At 40.6% G+C, this 19247-nt stretch overlaps 1 protein-coding gene across 3 annotated transcripts; it reads left to right on the top strand.

The window, feature by feature from the left end:
* The first annotated feature begins 642 nt into the window (after positions 1–642).
* kank2 (KN motif and ankyrin repeat domains 2) lies at positions 643–18675 on the top strand. Of its 3 annotated transcripts, none has more exons than XM_028455129.1 (12): positions 643–733; positions 10886–10970; positions 11616–12977; positions 13111–13311; positions 13391–13499; positions 14103–14663; positions 14747–14834; positions 14917–15136; positions 16416–16558; positions 16656–16856; positions 16943–17041; positions 17641–18675. In XM_028455129.1, exons 2-12 carry the CDS (start codon positions 10931–10933, stop codon positions 17695–17697), a joined length of 3081 nt encoding a protein of 1026 aa, XP_028310930.1. In that variant the 5' UTR covers positions 643–733; positions 10886–10930; the 3' UTR covers positions 17698–18675. The 3 variants fall into 3 exon arrangements, with proteins under 3 accessions (XP_028310930.1, XP_028310931.1, XP_028310932.1); XM_028455130.1 differs by lacking the exon at positions 643–733 and adding an exon at positions 5958–6875; XM_028455131.1 differs by lacking the exon at positions 643–733 and adding an exon at positions 6939–8429.
* Positions 18676–19247: the final 572 nt, after the last annotated feature.

Genomic DNA, 19247 nt, shown 5'->3' on the forward strand with positions numbered 1-19247 from the left:
ACTGTGTATATATACTGTACAATGACAGCATTTGTTTTAATCTAAACACACTAAAAAAATTTTTTAAAAATCTACAAAAAATCCATCTATGATTTGAAGTATAAGGGTACATATAGTAAATCCTAGATTTCTTTTTTTTCTTTTTATTGAATGCCAATAACTAACCATAACCATAAAAACTGCTTTTGAAAAAAAAAAAAAAAATCTTATTTCATACATTTTTATGATTTTGTTCTGTCACAATGTACAGTACAGATAGTGTTTAAGTGAAGTAAATGTTTTGTTTTGGGTTTTTTTTTTGTAATCAATTACTAGACATTTCAGGCGACCCCATTTAAATTTCAGGCGACCCCAAATGGTGTCACAACCCCAAGGTTGAAATAGCTTGCATTTTCTTTGGAAAATGCAGTTCGCATTATTATTATTATTATTATTATTATTATTATTATGAATAATAATAATAATACATTTATATACAATGACAAAATTTCTTTGAATCTAAACCCACTAAAAAATAAAAAAAATTCTACAAAAATCCATCTATGATTTGAAGGATAAGTGTGTACATACTGTATGGTATTTGTTCTGCTGACAGTCTGAGTGAGGATGTGTGCTACTGGCCCTTTAAGAGAACCTGGAGGCGGCGCGCAGCATCCTGGCTGCGGTGTTTTTGTCTCCGTCTGTCAGTGAGCGCTCCGGGCCGAGGCGGCTGACACGGTTTTCCGACGGCCAGGTAAGAACCGCTCAATACGATGTGCTCTCCTTCTTTGCGAGCACTTATCCTATCCTTGTCACTGTGTGTTTTAGGGCGTTTTCGGTCGAAGCCCCTCAGTGGGACTTCTTTTGTGAAGCGTCTGTCCTGCCCACTGACCCCCATAGTCGCCTTTCTCTGAACTAACGGGGCTTTTATTCTCCTCAAAACCTCCTCATGTGCCGCCACACCTCTACATTCCTGCTCGTGCCTCTGACTGAGAAGGTTTAATGATGTTTTTACACAGAAATGTCCTCCTTTAGACGGATGTTTAAGTGCGTCTCGTGGTCGCGTGCCTCGTTAACAGCATCATTAAGGGCTGACCGCACGCGCCGAAAACAATGAATCCCTATATTTGTATAATGTATATTCACAAATAATATGACTTGTTAACCAATATTAGGCTTATTTTGGAGCATATGTACTTCACATTCCTTCTCGTGGTGTTTATTCTCCGTGCTTTGTGCAGCCGCCCATTCCCTTAAAACGTGTGCACATGGTGTAGGGGCTCATTTTTTTTATTTTATTTGTCCAAACACAAACCTCTGATATTCAACTGAATGACTTTCAGAGCTGAGAGATAGTCAACACATCTCCACTCTGCCCGATCACTTCCCAAACCACGTGATTTCCCCACCACCAGCTCCACATACAGTACAAGGGATCAGTTCTATCACGTTATCAAACTTTTTCTTCATGTGCTGCAACAATCCAGCTCTTATCGAAGATTTTTTTTTTATTGTCGTTAAAGTGTTAAAGGCTCATTTAAGCCCATGAGGGCTTCAGGGAGAAGGTGGATCCCGCTCATCCTGCAACTTTCCATTACTTCCAGATGTTCCTCAATGACTCACATCTGGTGCTCTCGCCAGCTGTGGCTGGTCTGTGGTCACCGAGGAGACTTATCATCGAGGGCGAAGTTTAATAGAAGATAAAATAAAATAACTTTAGAGCTTCATTCTAACTCAATTTATTTATCTTTCTTTTTTAGGAAATCTTTTATAAAAAAAAAAGAGAAAGAAAACAGAAAAAAAAAAGATTGAAAAGCAAATAAAAATCAGTCCAGTTAGTGAAGCCTGAGTTTGACAAACTGGGGGTTTTCCCCGAAATCTTAACTGAGTGAAACTCAGAGATTACACTTGTGTCACTTAAAGTGTCCTGATAACAAAGACAAATCCATCAGTAAACACATCAGATGTTGTTTACATGGAGGACAGAGGATGTGGGGGGAGGGAGGGTGTGGTGGTGGTGGGGGGGTGGGGTTGTCTGGGCTGATGTTGTCATCAGTTACACAGCATCATACAATAACACCACTGTCCTGCTGATGTGTAAAGAGCTGTATTAAATCCCTAGAGCAGCTGCATGGCACTCAGAAAACTCTCTGTCTTCTCTCTGTAAGTCACTGTAGGATCTAGGGGTGGGAACCTCACGATACGATACGCGATGCAAAGCTCACACTAACGATTATCTCACGATATGACGATACTGCAATTATCGATATATTGGTCAGAAATCAGTCTATGATAATCTATGATATAACAAAAAAAAAAGATTAAGTGAGAAAATACAATTTTTATTTCATATCTCTGAAAGACAATACATTGAAAAAGTGTCCAATGAACAGTGACACTATTTTAGTGTAACATTTCTGTAAATAAGTGTCAACATACCAATGTAAATGAATAAGTATCTCCAATAGTGCTTTCTGTAAACAAAAAATAGGGTCTTTCTTACCAGTGAAACCAGTATAGCGCAATATTCCAGTAAACAATATATTGGTTCCTTCAACAAACAGTGACAACATTTCTGTGAAGACGTACCTGTACATTTTAGTGAAAAAGCAGAAAAGGTTTTGAGAAAAAAAAAAAAATCGATACTTAGCGGGAGCATATCGATAATCGATTGTGTGGAAAAATATCGCGATATATCGCTGTATCGAGATATTGTCACACTCCTAGTAGGATCAGGATCAGCACAAACGTGACCTCGGGACTAATGGAAAAGTTTGAAATCCAACGTTTTCCCCGACGCAGTCTATGCACCCGTTTACGGGGCTTCACATCCCACAATGCAATGCAGAAAAACAAACTTCTGAATGGCAATTTTGATATTTTTTCTTCTTCTTTTTTAAAGTAAATAACGTTGCATTTATTGATCTATGAGGCCTACGCCCTGGGAAGGCCTACGGGTAGCAGCAAAACAAACTTTAGCAGTTGCTTATTTAACTCCTAAATTTAAGGCAAACTAACACTGAAACTCAACAAATAACACTACAGTACTTCCAGTTATGATTTGTGGACGTAAACTACATCAGTAATGACTACTGAGCTGCTTCATTGTCATTTGTTTTTGTTTCATCATCTTTCCCTATTTAGATGAATTTAAATGGTAAAAATGGTAAATGGACTTGATTTTATATAGCGCTTTATCCCCACACTGAAGCAGTCTCAAAGCGCTTTACATATCAGCTCATTCACCCAATCACTCTCACATTCACACACCAGTGGGACAGGACTGCCATGCAAGGCGCTAGTCGACCACTGGGAGCAACTTAGGGTTCAGTGTCTTGCCCAAGGACACTTCGACACATAGTCAGGTACTGGGATCGAACCCCCAACCTCTCGATCAGAAGACGACCCACTACCACCGTGGCTCAGCGAATTTACTGGCTATTAAAATTCCCAAGATCAAACAAAAGAGGGTTAATCGAGTCAACTGCTGTTATTAATTTGATATTTACATCTTCAGATGATTTATGAAAGCTGTGAGGGTTACGCTGACATCACATGAGGTTATGTGTGTGTATAGAAATTTGACATATCCGTTTGCTACACTGAGCCACCCGTTTTACAGGAAAAAAAAATCATGGAGTAGATGCGTGATGTGGTACCAAAATATGCAAGTGACGGTTCAGTCAGTGTCGTATAGCTATTTCCATTTCATTTTCAGCAAAATATCAGCAAACAGTGAATCACCCTTGAGTTCTGCACAAAATCCTGCATAACCCTGAGATAATACTGTGAGATTTTGAACAGATTTATGAGCAAAATATGACAAATTTGTCCATTTGCTACACATGCTAGATATATCAGTGATACAAAAAAAAAAAATAACATGCAAATGTGGGATATTGTCACAAAACAATTATATCATGTATTTCTGTGTCATATTGGGGCCTGATTTTAATGAGCTTATCAAAAGGGTTCAAATTGCTTTGTTCATTTCAGGAAAGTCCCTAAATAACCTCTACATTGAATTGTATTTACCCAGAATGCATTGAAATTCAGTAAAATATTTGGCATTAAAGATCTCAAGTCTTCAATTTTGTCTATGTAGGATAAGTATAATTTTGATAACTAAATTAGTTCATCTGAACATTTTATTGCTGTGAGGTCTAATGTGTGTAATAATGGGAGTCCCTCAGAGTAAGAATCTGTGGTTTAGGTTCAACCATTTTTTTTTTTTTTTAACACTGGAATGCGATTGTCTCATCTCGTTACAGTGTTTGGACCCAGGGGTACCATGAAGGAATGCAGGGCTATAAACCCCATTTGCACACCAGGCCACACGCCGGGCATCTAAATGGTTAAAGCGAGGCTAATGAAATTACACCCTGAACCTGTGTGAGACAGCCTGTCACTGTGTGGGGGTCCCTGAACAGTTCCATGAACAGTTTTACTGCTTTATTTATTCTCTGCTCTGCTGAAGTCATGCACAGTAACACTCTTTATGGCCCTAAAACAGCCTACAATCTGTCTGAAAAAGCCTTTTTATGCTCACGTCTTGCAGTCCATTTAAATTGTCCTTTTTTGAACTATCAGTAATATTTTTTTGTAGGAAAACTAGAAAATTATTTTTGAACTGTGCAGTAATTGAGCAGTATGAGATTTAAAATGTATTAAGTAAGTGTGGAGGAAAGGGTTTTGCATTAGACTTTGTGTTTGTTTCTTTTTCACTAATTAGAGCCGAGTCTCGATTCAGAATTCCCAAATCGATTCAATTCACAAGGGCCCGATTCGATTCAATTCAATTTTGGATTCAATTTGATTTTCGATTCACTTCCATTCGATTCAGTTTGATTTTCTAATAAGTTCGATTTTCGATTCAGTTTGATTTTCTAATAAATTCGATTTTCGATCCAGTTCAATTTTCAAATCAATTAAATTTTTCATTCAATCCGATTTTAGATTCAATTTGATTTTTGATTCATTTCGATTTTTGATTCAATTCAATTTTCAATTCGGTTCAGGATATTTCAGTCACAGAACCAGTTTTACTTTAATATGGAATAAGATTGTCAGACTTATTGATTATTGATTATAGAATTTAATGAATTGATATCGGAACATTCAAACAAAAAAAAAAAAGATTCAAATCAATCAATCAGGTTTTTTTTTCCTTCTAATCCCAACACTATTACTAATACAACATAATGAACTGTTTCATCACAAAGCCCATTAGTTCTCTGCTGACACCAATTAGATTTAGTTAAATCTAAGCGTACACAGTGTTATTTAGGAAAACTACAGTATAAGAGAAGTTCAGTATGAACATATGGTCAAATTCTAGCTTTTGTGCCACCATGGACAGTAACACATAATCTTCCTGATTAATCGGGCTCAGCTTCTCTAACAAATTAACCCAGGAAAGCCAGATGGACTCCTTTCTATCCTACGAAGAGCACAGACTTCCTTCTTGTCCTCTCACTTCTTTTATCAGTAGAAATCAGGAAGCAATTGATAAGATTTTGGAGAGGAAACCACTTAGCTCCGTCACAACCGGAGCTAGATTGTTTCCTCTGCTTGTGCTGTTTGCGTTTGCTCAGTCCCACAACACAACACACGCCAACCTGATCTCTTAACCCTGTGGCTGTTCTGATCGCCTCCCCTCGACCCATCATACTGCTCTCTGGACTTTGTCTCCCTCCCCTCCCGACCCCACGGTTCCCTGTAAACATCAGCTCTCTCTCTCTGCCTCTTTGCTCAGCGTCAGCTTTAATCCTCAACTTTAACACTGCTCAGGAATTTTCTCTCAAATGGCTTTTTTTTTTTATGTCCTCGTTTCCGGTGCCGATTCAACTCCACCCTAGCTCAGTTTAGTGTTGGTAGGTCAGCACAATGACCAATGGCAGACTGGCGGGTGTTTACGCTGTTCCTGTTCCTGGAGTAACGTGAGCCGCTCGGCCCCTCCTTTTGGCTGGAGCTCAGACTGCTCCACAGCTCCTTGATGTGAAAAACAGGGCTTTTTCTGCTGGAGGGCAGTGAGCCCTGGAGGTGACATCCCACTGGGCTATGATTTCATCATCTGCACTGCATCACCATGATGATATGAGATCATCTGGGACCAGTTTGCTCAGTAAATGCTCTTACTTTCCAGGAGTGACGCACAAAACTCTGCTCGGTTTCAACTTTTTTAGCTCTTCGCGGGAGAATTTCGTTAGAAAAAAATCTTGATTTGTTATACATTCAAGACCAGTTAGCTAAGTGAAATCACCTGTGCTACAGAAAGAAGAACTAAATAATGTCTTATTATATGTTGGCAGCTCCGTTTGTTTCCTATTTCAACATTTGTATTTCTTCCACACATTTATAATAAAGTCTTTTTATTGGAAGAAGTGGATACTTTAAACAACATAAAATAATTATGCTTGTTTATTTTCAGACTATTTTGGCGGTTAGAATTTAAAGACTGCGAGGCCAGGATTTTCAAACCTTTTTCAATTTCTTCACAGCATATTTTGGTCCTTCCTCAAATTTTCTCAGAGCCATTCCGCACATACTCATTTTTATTCAAAGCTTTCCATTTAAACCTCTCAGCTGTGTTGGCTAACTTCCCCCCCTCCCTCTGTCTTCCTCTGTCCTTCACAAACTTTGAAGCGCTCTCCTCTCCTCTGCTCTTTCTTCTTGTGCTCTCCTGCTCTCTGTTGTTACTCTTTCTCCTTCCACCGAGAGGAAGTGACTGGTTTTTTTGGCATCCGTAGGGAATAGAAAGATGAAGCCTCCTTTCCTGTTACTCTTTCTTTTTTTTTCATCGGACCTCAAATTATCCTTTCTGTTTTGCACCATCAGGTTGGTTGGAATGATGGCGGATCTGTCTCATTAGGCTACAGTTTGACAGCTTCTCTGTGGTAAGGTGAAATAATGAGTGGTGTTTTTTTTTTTTTTTTAAATTTTAGACCAATTTAAAGCAGTTAAATAACTTTGCTTTCATGTTATCTATGCCCGTTCCTGATAAATCATTTTAATAGCTACAGCTGTATTTGTTGATCTGTGGGATTCTAGGGGCCTCAGTCTGTGTTGTGATTCTGTGTAGCGTGGGAGCCAGTGGGAGTCTCCACCAAAATGTGTGGTATCTCTTTTTCTGAAGTGTCTTTTAAGGCTTTGTTGTACACATTCGGTCTTTTCATCTTATGGCTTAAGAGAAGATTCTAACCAGTGTGGATTTATAGCAGTAGTTTAGCATCTGTCCTGTCAGATCAAACATCCCAGGCAGTGCAAGTCCCTCTCCTCATATTTCCACTTTGTGTCAATGTGTGGGTCTATAACAGGCACTTTATCAAGTGTTTGTTTGTTTTGAGGCATAATTTCCTCGCCACACACTCGTACACACAGTGTTTCTGTCCGTCCCTCCCCGCCATGCCCCTCCTTGCTTTCTATTAGAACCAGCTGTGGAACTTACAGGCTCAATGAATGGCTCTTTGTAATTTGGCCGTGGTTCCAGTCTGAAAAATCTGTTCCTCCCCTGGCCCTCTGCCCTATGTGTTACGGGCATGACAGCCCCCTGAAACAACAAGCCAAACAACAGAAAGTTTATCATGATATTACTCAAAGGTCACGCCTCATGCTTTTTAAATTCTTATTATTAATATCGTTGTGAAACAGTCAGACACAATGTCGGCTCCACTTACAGTGTAGCCGGTGCTACTGGAGCCAACATGTGAGAATCAGTAGATGTCGTCATGTAGCTTATCTTGTGGACACACACACACGCAAACATAAAGGGGAACCATTATGAGACTCATGAAATCATTCTAGCCCGAGGTAAAATGTGTAGGTGATGCCTGTTCCCACTAAACTGGATTTTTGTGTGCACGCATAAGTATGTGTAAGTATGTGTGTGTGTCGATACACTGGATTTAGGAGTGTTAGTTTGTTTAGCAAGAAAATACAACCCATTGCCAAATCACATGGCAGGGAGGCTCCTGCTGCCGGCCTTGAATTGATTAGAGTGCCTTGAACTGGAGAGTTGAATGGGGTGGGGGAACATTTTTATGCTGAACGAGGAGAGGAACTCTTCCAAATAGATCTAACTTTGTCCATTCTGAGCTGTAAAATGGGTCAACGAGTGATTGGCAGCTCATGGAGGGAGGTTTATTGTTCACATCCCAACCACTGGAATGTTTTTTGGTTTTGTCAGCAGTGTTTACGCTCTTGGAGCAGCCGCTCTTTTGTAACCTGTCTGAGTCTGGTTTCAGCAGAGCCCCGCTCCTTTACACACCAAGACTGATGTCACCTGATGACTACTCATTGCACATACAATTGTTTGGGTTTCCAAATAAAAACCAATCCTCAAGTTCAAGTTCCTTCTATGCATGTGCCTCACAGGTGTTGAGTGTAGGAGAAGGAGGGACGAACGGGGAGACTGGAGAGGAGAGATCCTGTCGTCACAGTGCATACAGCTGGTATGAAGTGGAAAATAAAATCCTCCTTATTCCAATTCGCAAATCATTCCCAAGCCTGCGTAAAAAAGCAATCACTGTAGCACGAACGTCAGCAGAGCAGTGGAACAGTTTAGTCAGCTCAGCTCCTAGTGGTATTTCTGACCTTGCATTGCTGTGGGTTAATCACGTTCTAATGGCAATAATAATCAAGAGACTGAAAGAAATCAGAGTTTGATGAATTTGGGGGAGCCAACCTCGAAATGAAGCCTGGCATTTTTGAGTCACTCCTCGGGGTGGTCTCTTTTCCTCTGATACACCAAAGTGAGGAGGTTGTTTATACATGTAGTAAATCAGAGCTGCTGTTTAAACCTTAGAGTGACTGCTAGAGTGCAGCAGACTGAACCTTCATTTGGCTCTGGTTAGTGTGAGAGATTGATACAGGCATCATGTAGTTATTCTCATAGCTTATTACAGGACATACCACAGACATGTCATTTGTGCTGGATGACCTGCATCCCACCCCCTCAGGCTTGTCCTAATCTTAATGGCATTGAGTGCAGGGAGTAGACCAGGCCATGGTAGCTTCCTTTGGTATGGTATGCAGCTCTATAAGGGGGAGGCAGGGGGTGTGAAAGTGGGGCAAAGCATTTGTTCTGGAAGAGAGTGGCCGGAGAGAGCCATGTGAAGAAAAGCAGCCTGGCACTGGAAGGGTTAACACTGGCTTCTGTTCAGATGTCATCTCAAAGGAACCTTGTGTCTTAGAGCTGAAAGAGAATGAAGAAAGTCAACCACTGCATCCCAGCCATACTCACACACTAACGAGAGAGGAGTGTGTGCAGTCTGTGTCTGAAACAACCATGAGTTAGTCATGAACTGCAGATGTGGAGGTGTAGGTGATGTGGAACGAGAGACCCAAGGAAGAAATGAAGGAAGAAACGTTAAAGAGGAAGATGTCATGGGTTTTAATTAAAACATCTAAACTAGGAGAGAAATGAGCTTTGGTGATTTCAGGAACAACATCAGAGGGGAATTTTCAGCACCGTGATTCACCTTCCTTTTTTCTCAAATTCACTTCTTTCTCACACACCGTCTCCTTTCCGACTGCTCTTCCTCCTCCTCCTCCTCCTCATCCTTCATGTCTCACTCTGATTCTCACACACTGCCATGCAAAATCTGCTCGGCATAACCCACACCACATAATCATTCCAACACTTTCACTGAAGATAAACACACTCCTGAACTGGAAGAGGATGGCAAAGAGCCAAAATTCTTCTTTGGAGTCCTACAACCTTTTCTTGTATTATTTTATGTTTACCTCACGCCTCGAAATGTAATTTTTAGACAGCTGTTATAAATAATAATGAGCCAATAATAGCATATTAGATTAAATGCAGCAGTACTTTTATAATCCTTAGCATCTTTGGGTCGTTTCTGTGATTTAGGAGTCTGTGGCTATCTTGGTAAAAAAAAGAAAAAAAAAGGCTGATGAAAGGGAAACAGATCATGTGACACACACCATGAAATTGAAATGACTACAGTACTAAAAAAAGGAAATCTAGTCACTGTTTCCAAGTGCCCTACTTTTCACTCACAGGCAGCGACAAAGGTCACAAGATGGGACTAAACATGGATCATTCAAACAGGAAGAAAAGAGGAGATTTAAGATAAAGCAAAGGTTTACATTAGGACATTTATGTGGAAAAGCTTCCTGACTCTACAGATGTTGATTGGAATAATACTTTGAAAAAGTTTTAACAGTTTAACAGAATTATTTCTCCCCCCCCCTCAGATCCAAACTTAGTCGGATTGGACATTCAGCTAAGTTACACACAGCCTGTGCCATGAAAATGCACGTTTAGTATTTTGAATGTAAAGAGGCTAAATCTGTTTCAATTGAAGAAAAAAAAAAGCGCATTATCTGAGTCAAAGTAACGCACGAGGCTGCGTGGGGGGAAATAGATGAAACCTCCTGATCATCAGCTGATGTTGGGAGTGGGAGCAGAAAAGCATAAAGACGGGACAAATAGAGGAAAAAGGCTGGATGAAGAGGAGGTGGAGAAAGTGAGAGGAGAGAATGAAGTGAACAGAGAGGAGAAGTTAGTGAGCACAGAGGATTCCTAATAAGGATCTAACTGGCAAATCTCAGGCCTTTCGACGGTCTGCCAGGAAACTTTCCCCTACAGCTCCTCTTCTCTGAGAGCTAAGAACAGAAACAAACACACAATGGACTTTGACCCCATATTCCCCAAAAATGAATGGATAAATGTAGGTTTAGAGATGGGCTGGGACACAGTGAAAGGAGAAGTACTATTTTTAACTGTAACACACAGAAGAAACAATGGGGTCAGAAATAGCAACAACTCGGTGTCAAACCACGTCCTTATGAAAAGTTCCTCACAAATTATGATCTTTTATTGATTATATATGTATTCAATTCTTCATTTTTGTCTCATGATGATGTATTTATCTCTCTACAGGTGAGAGGTTGTGTGTGTAAGTGTTAAAAAAGCAGCCGCAGGCTCATGATGGCTCAAGTGCTACACATGGACCCTGGCTTCCCAGGTAAAGACCTCTTTAAACTGTTACTATTTACAACTACCTGTAATATGATGTGAAATCAGCAAAAACATTTTAAAAGGTCTACAGACTCTAGTCAGAGCAGCAGCTTTTTATACAGACAATGCAGCCATTGTAGATACTCTAAGTTATCTGTTGGTTTCATATATTTTATCCAAGAGAGTAAATTTTACTGAAAAATGTCATAAAACTTGTGTATATGGTTATACAAACCTTTCCAAACGCTTGAGGTTTTTAATGTTTTGCACATGAAGAAGTATGTGGTTCCATTGTGTCCTTTTTTCAATAAACATTTCAAGTACATTTCATCATTTGATACTGTTTTTGGATTCTCAGCTCAGTTATATTTTGCTCTGTTACATTTTTCATTTTATTTTCGCCTCCTTTAAAAAGATTTACGCTCAAAATGTAACAAACTGTCACAACATAAGGTTGAGAATTCAAAACAAAAGAAATAAAAATAGAAACAATGCTAACTGGTAAAGCACCCTTAATTGTAACTAATTTGGAAACTTTGGGAGTGTGAACATAAATACAATCAAGCTTCAAACTGATGTTTTATTTCTGAGTCTGATCCCAAGATTAGACTCAGATATCCGTTTGTTTAAAGTTGATTTCCTTCCGCTTCAGGGAAGCTCAACCCGCCTGCTCACCCTTCCCTGCACACCAAAGAACAGGAGGCGCCCTACTCAGTGGAGACCCCCTATGGCTACCGTCTGGACCTCGACTTCCTCAAATATGTTAATGACATTGAGAAGGGAAACACTATTAAAAAGGTGCCTATCCAACGCCGGCCTCGCTATGGCTCCCTTCCTCGTGGCTATGGCTATGCTGGCTCCTGGTGGACCTCCACAGAGTCCCTGTGCTCCAACACCAGCATGGACAGCAGACACTCCTCTTTCTCCTATTGTGCCCCTGGCTACCACTCCACTCAGAGGCCCAGTTTCAGCACTGCTCGAGTGGAGAAGACCCTGCTAGATGCTCGCAGGAAGCTTGAAGAAGAGAAAGAAGGCCGAAGATTCTCCAATTTGGGAAGCATGCACAGCAGCGTAGCAGGTTCCAACACCTCTCTAAGCAGTGCACATAGTTTTAACAGAGCCCAGGGTGGAGGTGGCTCGTTCACACCGATGAGTTCAGGCCTCTCTACCCCAGTGACTCCAACCCCAGCTCACTTGCAACATATCAGGGAACAAATGGCTGCAGCCCTCCGGAAGATAAGAGAGCTAGAAGAACAGGTGAAGACCATCCCCGTGCTGCAGGTTAAAATCTCTGTGCTGCAGGAGGAAAAACGGCAGCTCAGCGTCCAGCTCAAAAGCCAGAAGTTCCTCGGCCACACTCTGGGATTTAACCGAGGTCGTCCCAGAGGGGAGCTATACATCGACATTCCTGAAGAAGAGGCGAGCGTTGGAACTCAGAGCAGCAGCAAACCAGCAGGGTCACTTTCTCCCACCTCACCTGAGGGCACCAAACAGGACTCTGGCTGTGAGATTGAGGACACAGTGATTGTGGGTGGAGTGCGACCAGATGCAAAGAAGGAGGTGCGCACCGTTGGAGTAGGACCTGAGGAGCTAAAGGGCCAATGCCATGTAGGAACTTGGGTCCAGGAGAAGGATTTGGGTCTACTTCCTGAGACGGAGGCTCTCAAACATCAGGTTGGTAAGCTGGAGGGGGAACTAAAGAGGACAACGCATGAGCTGCAGGTGGCACAGCGACTGAGAGGGACGAGCCAGGAGTCCCCTCAGGCAGAGCATCCTGTCATGGCTACCAGCACGGGTTGGCAGGAACCCAAAGGCTGCAGCCTGCACACCGTGGTCTGCTTCACACAGCAGCCACAGCACAAGGAGCAAAGGACTGTGGGAATTCAGGTGTATACAGTAGAGCAGCCCACAGTGGTGGAGGTGGGAACCCTACTGCGAGCTGAAAGCTGCAACTTCCCCTCAGCACCGCTCACCAGTGGCGACGCAGAAGGACATCAGAGAGGACAAACTGAAGGTCTGATTCTGCTGGGTTTAATTTGATTTTTTTAAAACCACACTTGGTTATTCCATTTAACTCAGTGGTCTAATGCAAATGAACAATGTTTAAAGAATCTTTTCTTGAAATTAGTTTTCCTACATTTGCCCAGATGCACCAGTTGAGTTGCCACTCGCAGTCAGCTCCAAACAGGTACGCAACATTCTAAAAAGTGAACTGTCCACATCTGTACCGGTGGCAAATCCTGCAGCGTCTGGAAATCAGATGATTGTGGTGCACTCTGAGGAGGACGGGAGATGTTTGCACACTTCTAATGAGCCCATGAAGACACAGGAGGGCTCATCAGTTCAAGGTTTGTAGATTGAGCTAACAACTATCCCAGACCAAACCACAGAACATTGTCTGTGTCTGACCTCTATGCTCTATTTCAGCTTATTCTCCGCAGTCTGCCCTGAGATCCATTATGAAGCGTAAAGCAGACGGTGAACCAGGCTCTCCCTCCACAAAGAAAAACTTACAGTTCATTGGAGTAAATGGAGGGTAAGTTTTAGTTAAACAATACCCAATACCTTTTAAGCATGTTTCCACTGTTTCTGAGTAAAATGTGCATCTTTGAATAGTTTCTGTTTTTTCAGGATTCACCACAGTAAGTAGTATTCTATCCATTTTTATCCCCCACCACAAAGTGGAAGGGGATATACGTTTGAGCTCCGTCTGTCCGTTCGTCCATCTGTCCGAGTTAAAAGGGACAGCTTTTCTCAGAAACTGTTTAAAATAGGATAACCAAATTCAGTGTGTGGCTTCAGGGTATCAATACTTTGATGGAGTTAGAAAATGAGAAGAGCGGAATTATTCTTTCCGTAGTTATTGTCCTAGTTCCGTTTTTTGACTCTGTTCGAGGTATCTTCAGAGGGGACAGCTTTTCTTCAAAACTATTTAAGATAGCTAGTAATTGTATATTCTGATGTGATAATATTTTCTTATGTATACACCTAAGTTCTTAGATTTAGGACATTTAGGAAAAGGTTGTGAGTTATAATGAGAACCAATCTGGCGGGGGATGTTTGATGGCTATGTCTTCTTGTTATGTCTAATTTACTTGTTTCTCAGCATTGCTGACTCAAAGCTGTTCATGTCTTACAGCAATGAGTCCACGTCATCAGACGACAGCAGCAGTGAGAGCTCAGACGAGGGAAGTGACTCCAGTGAGTACCACGAAGCCAGAGAAAAACTCCCGGAGATGACAGTCCAGCAGCACAGAATGCACAACGAGGTCCCGCAGCAGCAAGAAAGCACCAGCATACCTCAGCAAACTGCCCACAAACTACCAGCTGCCATTCCAGACTTTCAGCAGATTTCCTGCCAGCCTTCACCAGCAGACACAGTAAAGTCAGTTCCACAGCCCCCAGCATCAGACTCCACATCCACCGTTGAGTCTCTGTCGACCCTTGCTGCTACCACGCACAGCATTTACCAGTCAGAAAATCGCAACCAGGATCTCCCTCCTGCATTGTCCAACACTGAAACTCCTGAGCAGAACTCCACTACGTCCTCATCTACCTGTTCTTCACCAACGTGCAACACTAAAACCACTGACATCGTCACACAGCAGTGTGCTGTCCAATCAGAAAGATCTGTCGTCACAAGCCAGTCCGAGTCTGCTGAGATCACAAGTGAAACTGCAGCATCTTCCAAACAAGTCAGGTAAGTGTTCACCTGATTGCCAGCTGGCCCCTGAGCTCCTAACTCTGTGTGAACAACAGATGACATCATCTTGTTTTCTGCAGGGTGGAACTGAGTGACAGCCTCATGTCAGCGTTGTACGCCCTGCAGAAAGCCTTCGGAGAGCCCGATGCCTTCAGCCAACAAGGAGCCGTACGTGTTTTTCCTCACCTCTCGTTTCCTTTCCCAGAGCTGCTTCTTCAATCCCTGAGTTTATGTTTCTGTTTTTTGTCAGAGGGCTGCCTACACCACAGTGCTGCAGGAGTGGCTGCGTGTGTCCTGTCACAAAGCCGCCAACACAGAGGTCGTCAAGTCCTACATGGACGCCTTCGCTTCCATCTCCAGCCAACTGCTGGAGTTTGTCATCAACATGGCTGATGGCAACGGTAACACGGCCCTTCACTACACCGTCTCTCACTCCAACTTCCCTGTGGTGAAACTTCTGCTGGACACTGGTGAGTGTTTGTGTCCGTGTGTATGGGGTGCCCAATGTAAAAACTCGGTCACTGTTTTATAGCCGACATATTTTGAATATTTGGCTCACTTTCCTCACATTTAGCAATTTTTTCTTTCATTTGAGACAAATTAATTTAAAACAGCAGGTTCTATATCATTGTTAAAAATGTGTGACATAAAAAATAAATCTGAATGTAAAAGTTAAATATACATTTAAATGTTAAATATAAATATAAATGTTAAATCTGATTTTAAATGTTAAATGTAAGTTTAAATGTTAGTTATAAATCTAAATGTTAAATGGGTCGCCAAGTGTAAAGCTAGATTAGAAATTATACATAGTGGGCTGGTCAGCGCCTGTCGATCACGAGGCCCCGCCCACACTCCACACACTCCTCCCTCCACGGTCTTCTGCAGTGTCTTCATCACTGGCAAAAGTGAGTTAACATACAGCATGCCGGTACTCTCAGCAAATCTACATCTGTTAAACTGTGTGGGGGCAGTTGTCAACAGCGGTCATGACTGCTCTTTTGAGTTCGTCAGTTTGGAGCAATCCCACGTCTTGCTCTTGAGTGTGGGCGGGGCCTTGGGATTGACTGGCGCTGACCTGCCCACTTTGCATAATTTCTAAACATTTAGCTTTACACTTCGACCAATTTAACGTTTAGATATGCATTTAACATTTAGACATACATTTAACATTTTTATTTAAAATCAATATTTAGATTTCAATTCAACATTTAGATTTCAATTCATCATTTAGATTTCAATTTAACATTTAGATTGCAATTCAACATTTAGATTTCAATTCAACATTTACATTTAGATCATTTTTAGTTTGTACACATTTGTAACAATGATAAAAAACATGAGTTTTTCCATTAATTTTTGTTTCAAATGAAATAAAATTTAGCTAAATATGATGTTTATGAAAAAGTGACCCAGTTTTTACATTCGTTACCCCATGCGTGTGCACTATTACTACCTATAGGGAAGGTATTTTATTAATCATTGTTTAGCATTGAATTATTTAAAGAAAATATAGTTTGTTATGCACACAAATTGAATAATTAGCTCAATCATGCATAATAAATGTAGGCATATTTGACAAATTTATATTGTTGGGACTTTAAAGTTTTTTATAATCTTTTTGCATTTTAATCTACTTTATTTATGAGTTTGATAGGTGCACATACGTACTGTATCTGTCAAATGTCCCTGGAATGGTTTGTTGATGTTGTTTCGCTTGTCTCACTGATTGTCCTTTTTAACTAACAGGTCTGTGCAATGCTGACAAGCAGAACAAGGCAGGCTACACTGCTATCATGCTGACAGCTCTGGCAGCTTTTCACTCTGACAGCGACCTTCATACTGTCCTGCAGCTGCTGCGCACAGGAGACGTTAACGCCAAGGCTAGCCAGGTTTGAAACTCGCCCCTCTAATGTCATGCACGTACTATCCAACAGCCTGCATGTCACTACAGTAAACATATCAACTTTGCTTATTGTGCGTTTCCAGGCAGGACAGACGGCACTAATGCTGGCGGTCAGTCATGGTCGAGGGGACATGGTACGGGCGCTGCTGTCCTGCGGCGCTCAGGTCAACATCCGCGATGATGACGGCTCCACCGCGCTCATGTGCGCCTGTGAACACGGTCATGTGGATATTGTGCGTCAGTTGCTTTCCGTGCCAGGCTGCGATGCCACCCTGACTGATAACGTAAGTGCTGAACATCAGCTTTTACTGGTGTCAAACGCTCCCACCAGCTGCCATCATACTGGTTATCTTCTCACTGTGTGTCACAGGATGGCAGCACTGCACTGTCCATCGCTCTAGAGGCCAGTCAAAATGACATCGCTGTGCTTCTCTATGCTCACCTCAACTTTGCAAAGCCTCCGTCTCCTGTGAGTAATAAACATACAGCAAACACTAACTTAGCCTGTAGCAGAGATGAGGAAGTAGAGGAAACATGTTAAAGTGCCAACTTTGGATTTTTATGGCTTGATGGATTTGTCACGGCAGTTGTTTGTGTAAGAAATCCTATAATTTGATTATCTTACTTCTACTTTGAATTTTAAATATTTTAATTGAATATGGATTTATTTGTGTGAAGCCTACATTTTCTGTCCAACTGCAGTTCTTTTAGGTTAAAAAAGGTTTAAATGCATAAAAAAGATGCCATGTACTTACTACCTCTCCTGATTATGCACTCACTTTGAATTAAAAAAAAAAAAAAAAAACTCTAAATCCATTCAAATATATTTAAGTGTTTTGTCATCCTGTATAGAATATTTCCATCATAATATTAATGCAAACTTTGTCCTATAATGCCCATTTTATGAAAAAGTGATGCATGTCTATATTTTTTAAATGTTATATTTGAAGTATTATATTTGAATTTTCAAATTTTCCTTTGAAGGTCATTTGTCCTGCAAATGTTTTAAGTAAGTATTTATCAATCGTTTCCCATAATTAAGGATGAATATTTCTTTATTTTGTTTAGGTTTCTCCTAAGTCTCCTCTCTTGGGTTCTTCGCCTCCTGCTGGTGAACTAAAATAAACAGAACTCCTGCAGCTCTGTAGCAAACCACAGCCAATCAACAGATGTTTGTTCGTCATTCACGTTTGTGACGGAAATTATGAGTATGTTGCACATTATTATTCAACACTATCGTGAGGGGATAACTTTGTGAAGTCCATTACGTTTTGTTCAGTAATGTAACATTTAGGTCAGGAGATCCAACCCCATCTGACCTCATTATACCCAAATCTTTAATGGAAGTGTTTTAGTTGAACGTAAAAGAAGGAAAGAATAGAGTCAGTGAGTGAAGTAGGAAAATGGATGATGGAAGGTGCAAAGTGAAAGATGAAGGGATGTGTATTTGTTTTATTAATCAGTCGAGTCTTGCAATAATCCACTGCCAGCACTGTTTGTGTGTGACACCCACAAGTCCACGTGTTCCATAGTAAAAACTTGTTATTTTGTTCCATATCAATCTCACTATGTCTGTATTGAGTACAATGTCGCTTCGGTACATTTGATTGTCGCAGTCAATATCTAAACCCACGATATTAATAAAGTGACCTTGCATCAGCTCATCACTGGTGCTACAGAAGATCACACAAAGAACTTCAATATTTATACACAATTTCCTCTATTTTTGATATGGATTTTTAAATTCTGACTTCATGACGAAACTCTGATTATTTTTTTATTCTTTTGTTACATTATTATTGCATCTTTTTTTAATAGTAAACTGAGGATTGAATTTTTTCAAATTGAACCAGAAACAGAGTTGCTTTTGTCTTGAGTGACACTGTGTGTGTGTTATAATCTCAGAAAGCAGAGGCTTCACGTCCTTTGTAATTTAGTACCAGGTTGTTGTTGTTGTTGTTTTGTCTTTGTAATGTGTGCTCAGTAACAGGACTATAAGCACTGGGGAGGCAAGCATGCAGAATGAACTGTCAGAAAAGTAAAAGAAAAAAAAAAAAAAAGTGGATTATTTTTGGTTTTTAAGGCATTAGTGTAAGATATAAATTTTGAGATAATATATGTCAACATAAACAGGTAATTATTATTATGCCTGAAATCAAACAGAGCTGCATTGGTTTTTAATGTTAGAGTTTCTATTTTCCTTTTCAAAGGGGTTTTCACTGTTTTTATTCACTTCTGGGCTTTTAGATTTTTTTATGAACGCTCAGTTATTTGTTTTTTTTTTTTTTATTTAAATATATATCTTTTTTATATCTTTAGAAATTTCAGTTCACAGCAACTTGATGCAACCACACAGCCCTGTAGTTTACATTTTGCAATGCTTTGTTTGATATTTTTTAGACAGTGTGTCTTCTAATATTTTTGTGTATTTTGGAAAATAATAAATAAATTTGGACCAGATGTTTCATTCTTGGATCGGCTCATTTTTTCTCTAAGGTTTTCATCCTTCATGCTCTTACACAAGCTTTTTATTGCACTTTTTTTCCTTTTCTTTCTTTACTTTGTTTGCACATGCTGTCGAAGGTCAACACTACAAGAAGTGCAATCTTTTAAAGACAGCAATGCATGTTTTGTTATTGCAATTAAATAAATGAATTAATTTTAATGCTGAAATG

Source organism: Gouania willdenowi, chromosome 8, assembly GCF_900634775.1.
Source record: "Gouania willdenowi chromosome 8, fGouWil2.1, whole genome shotgun sequence".
NCBI classification, from domain to species: Eukaryota; Metazoa; Chordata; class Actinopteri; order Blenniiformes; family Gobiesocidae; genus Gouania; species Gouania willdenowi.

Bases quoted from the DNA above. Each gene is read 5' to 3' on its own strand.
- kank2 (XM_028455129.1), top strand. From the start codon at position 10,931: ATGATGGCTCAAGTGCTACACATGGACCCTGGCTTCCCAG. The intron at 13,312-13,390 runs GTTTGTAGATTG...GCTCTATTTCAG, and splicing joins GGAGGGCTCATCAGTTCAAG to CTTATTCTCCGCAGTCTGCC. The intron at 16,559-16,655 runs GTTTGAAACTCG...GTGCGTTTCCAG, and splicing joins TTAACGCCAAGGCTAGCCAG to GCAGGACAGACGGCACTAAT.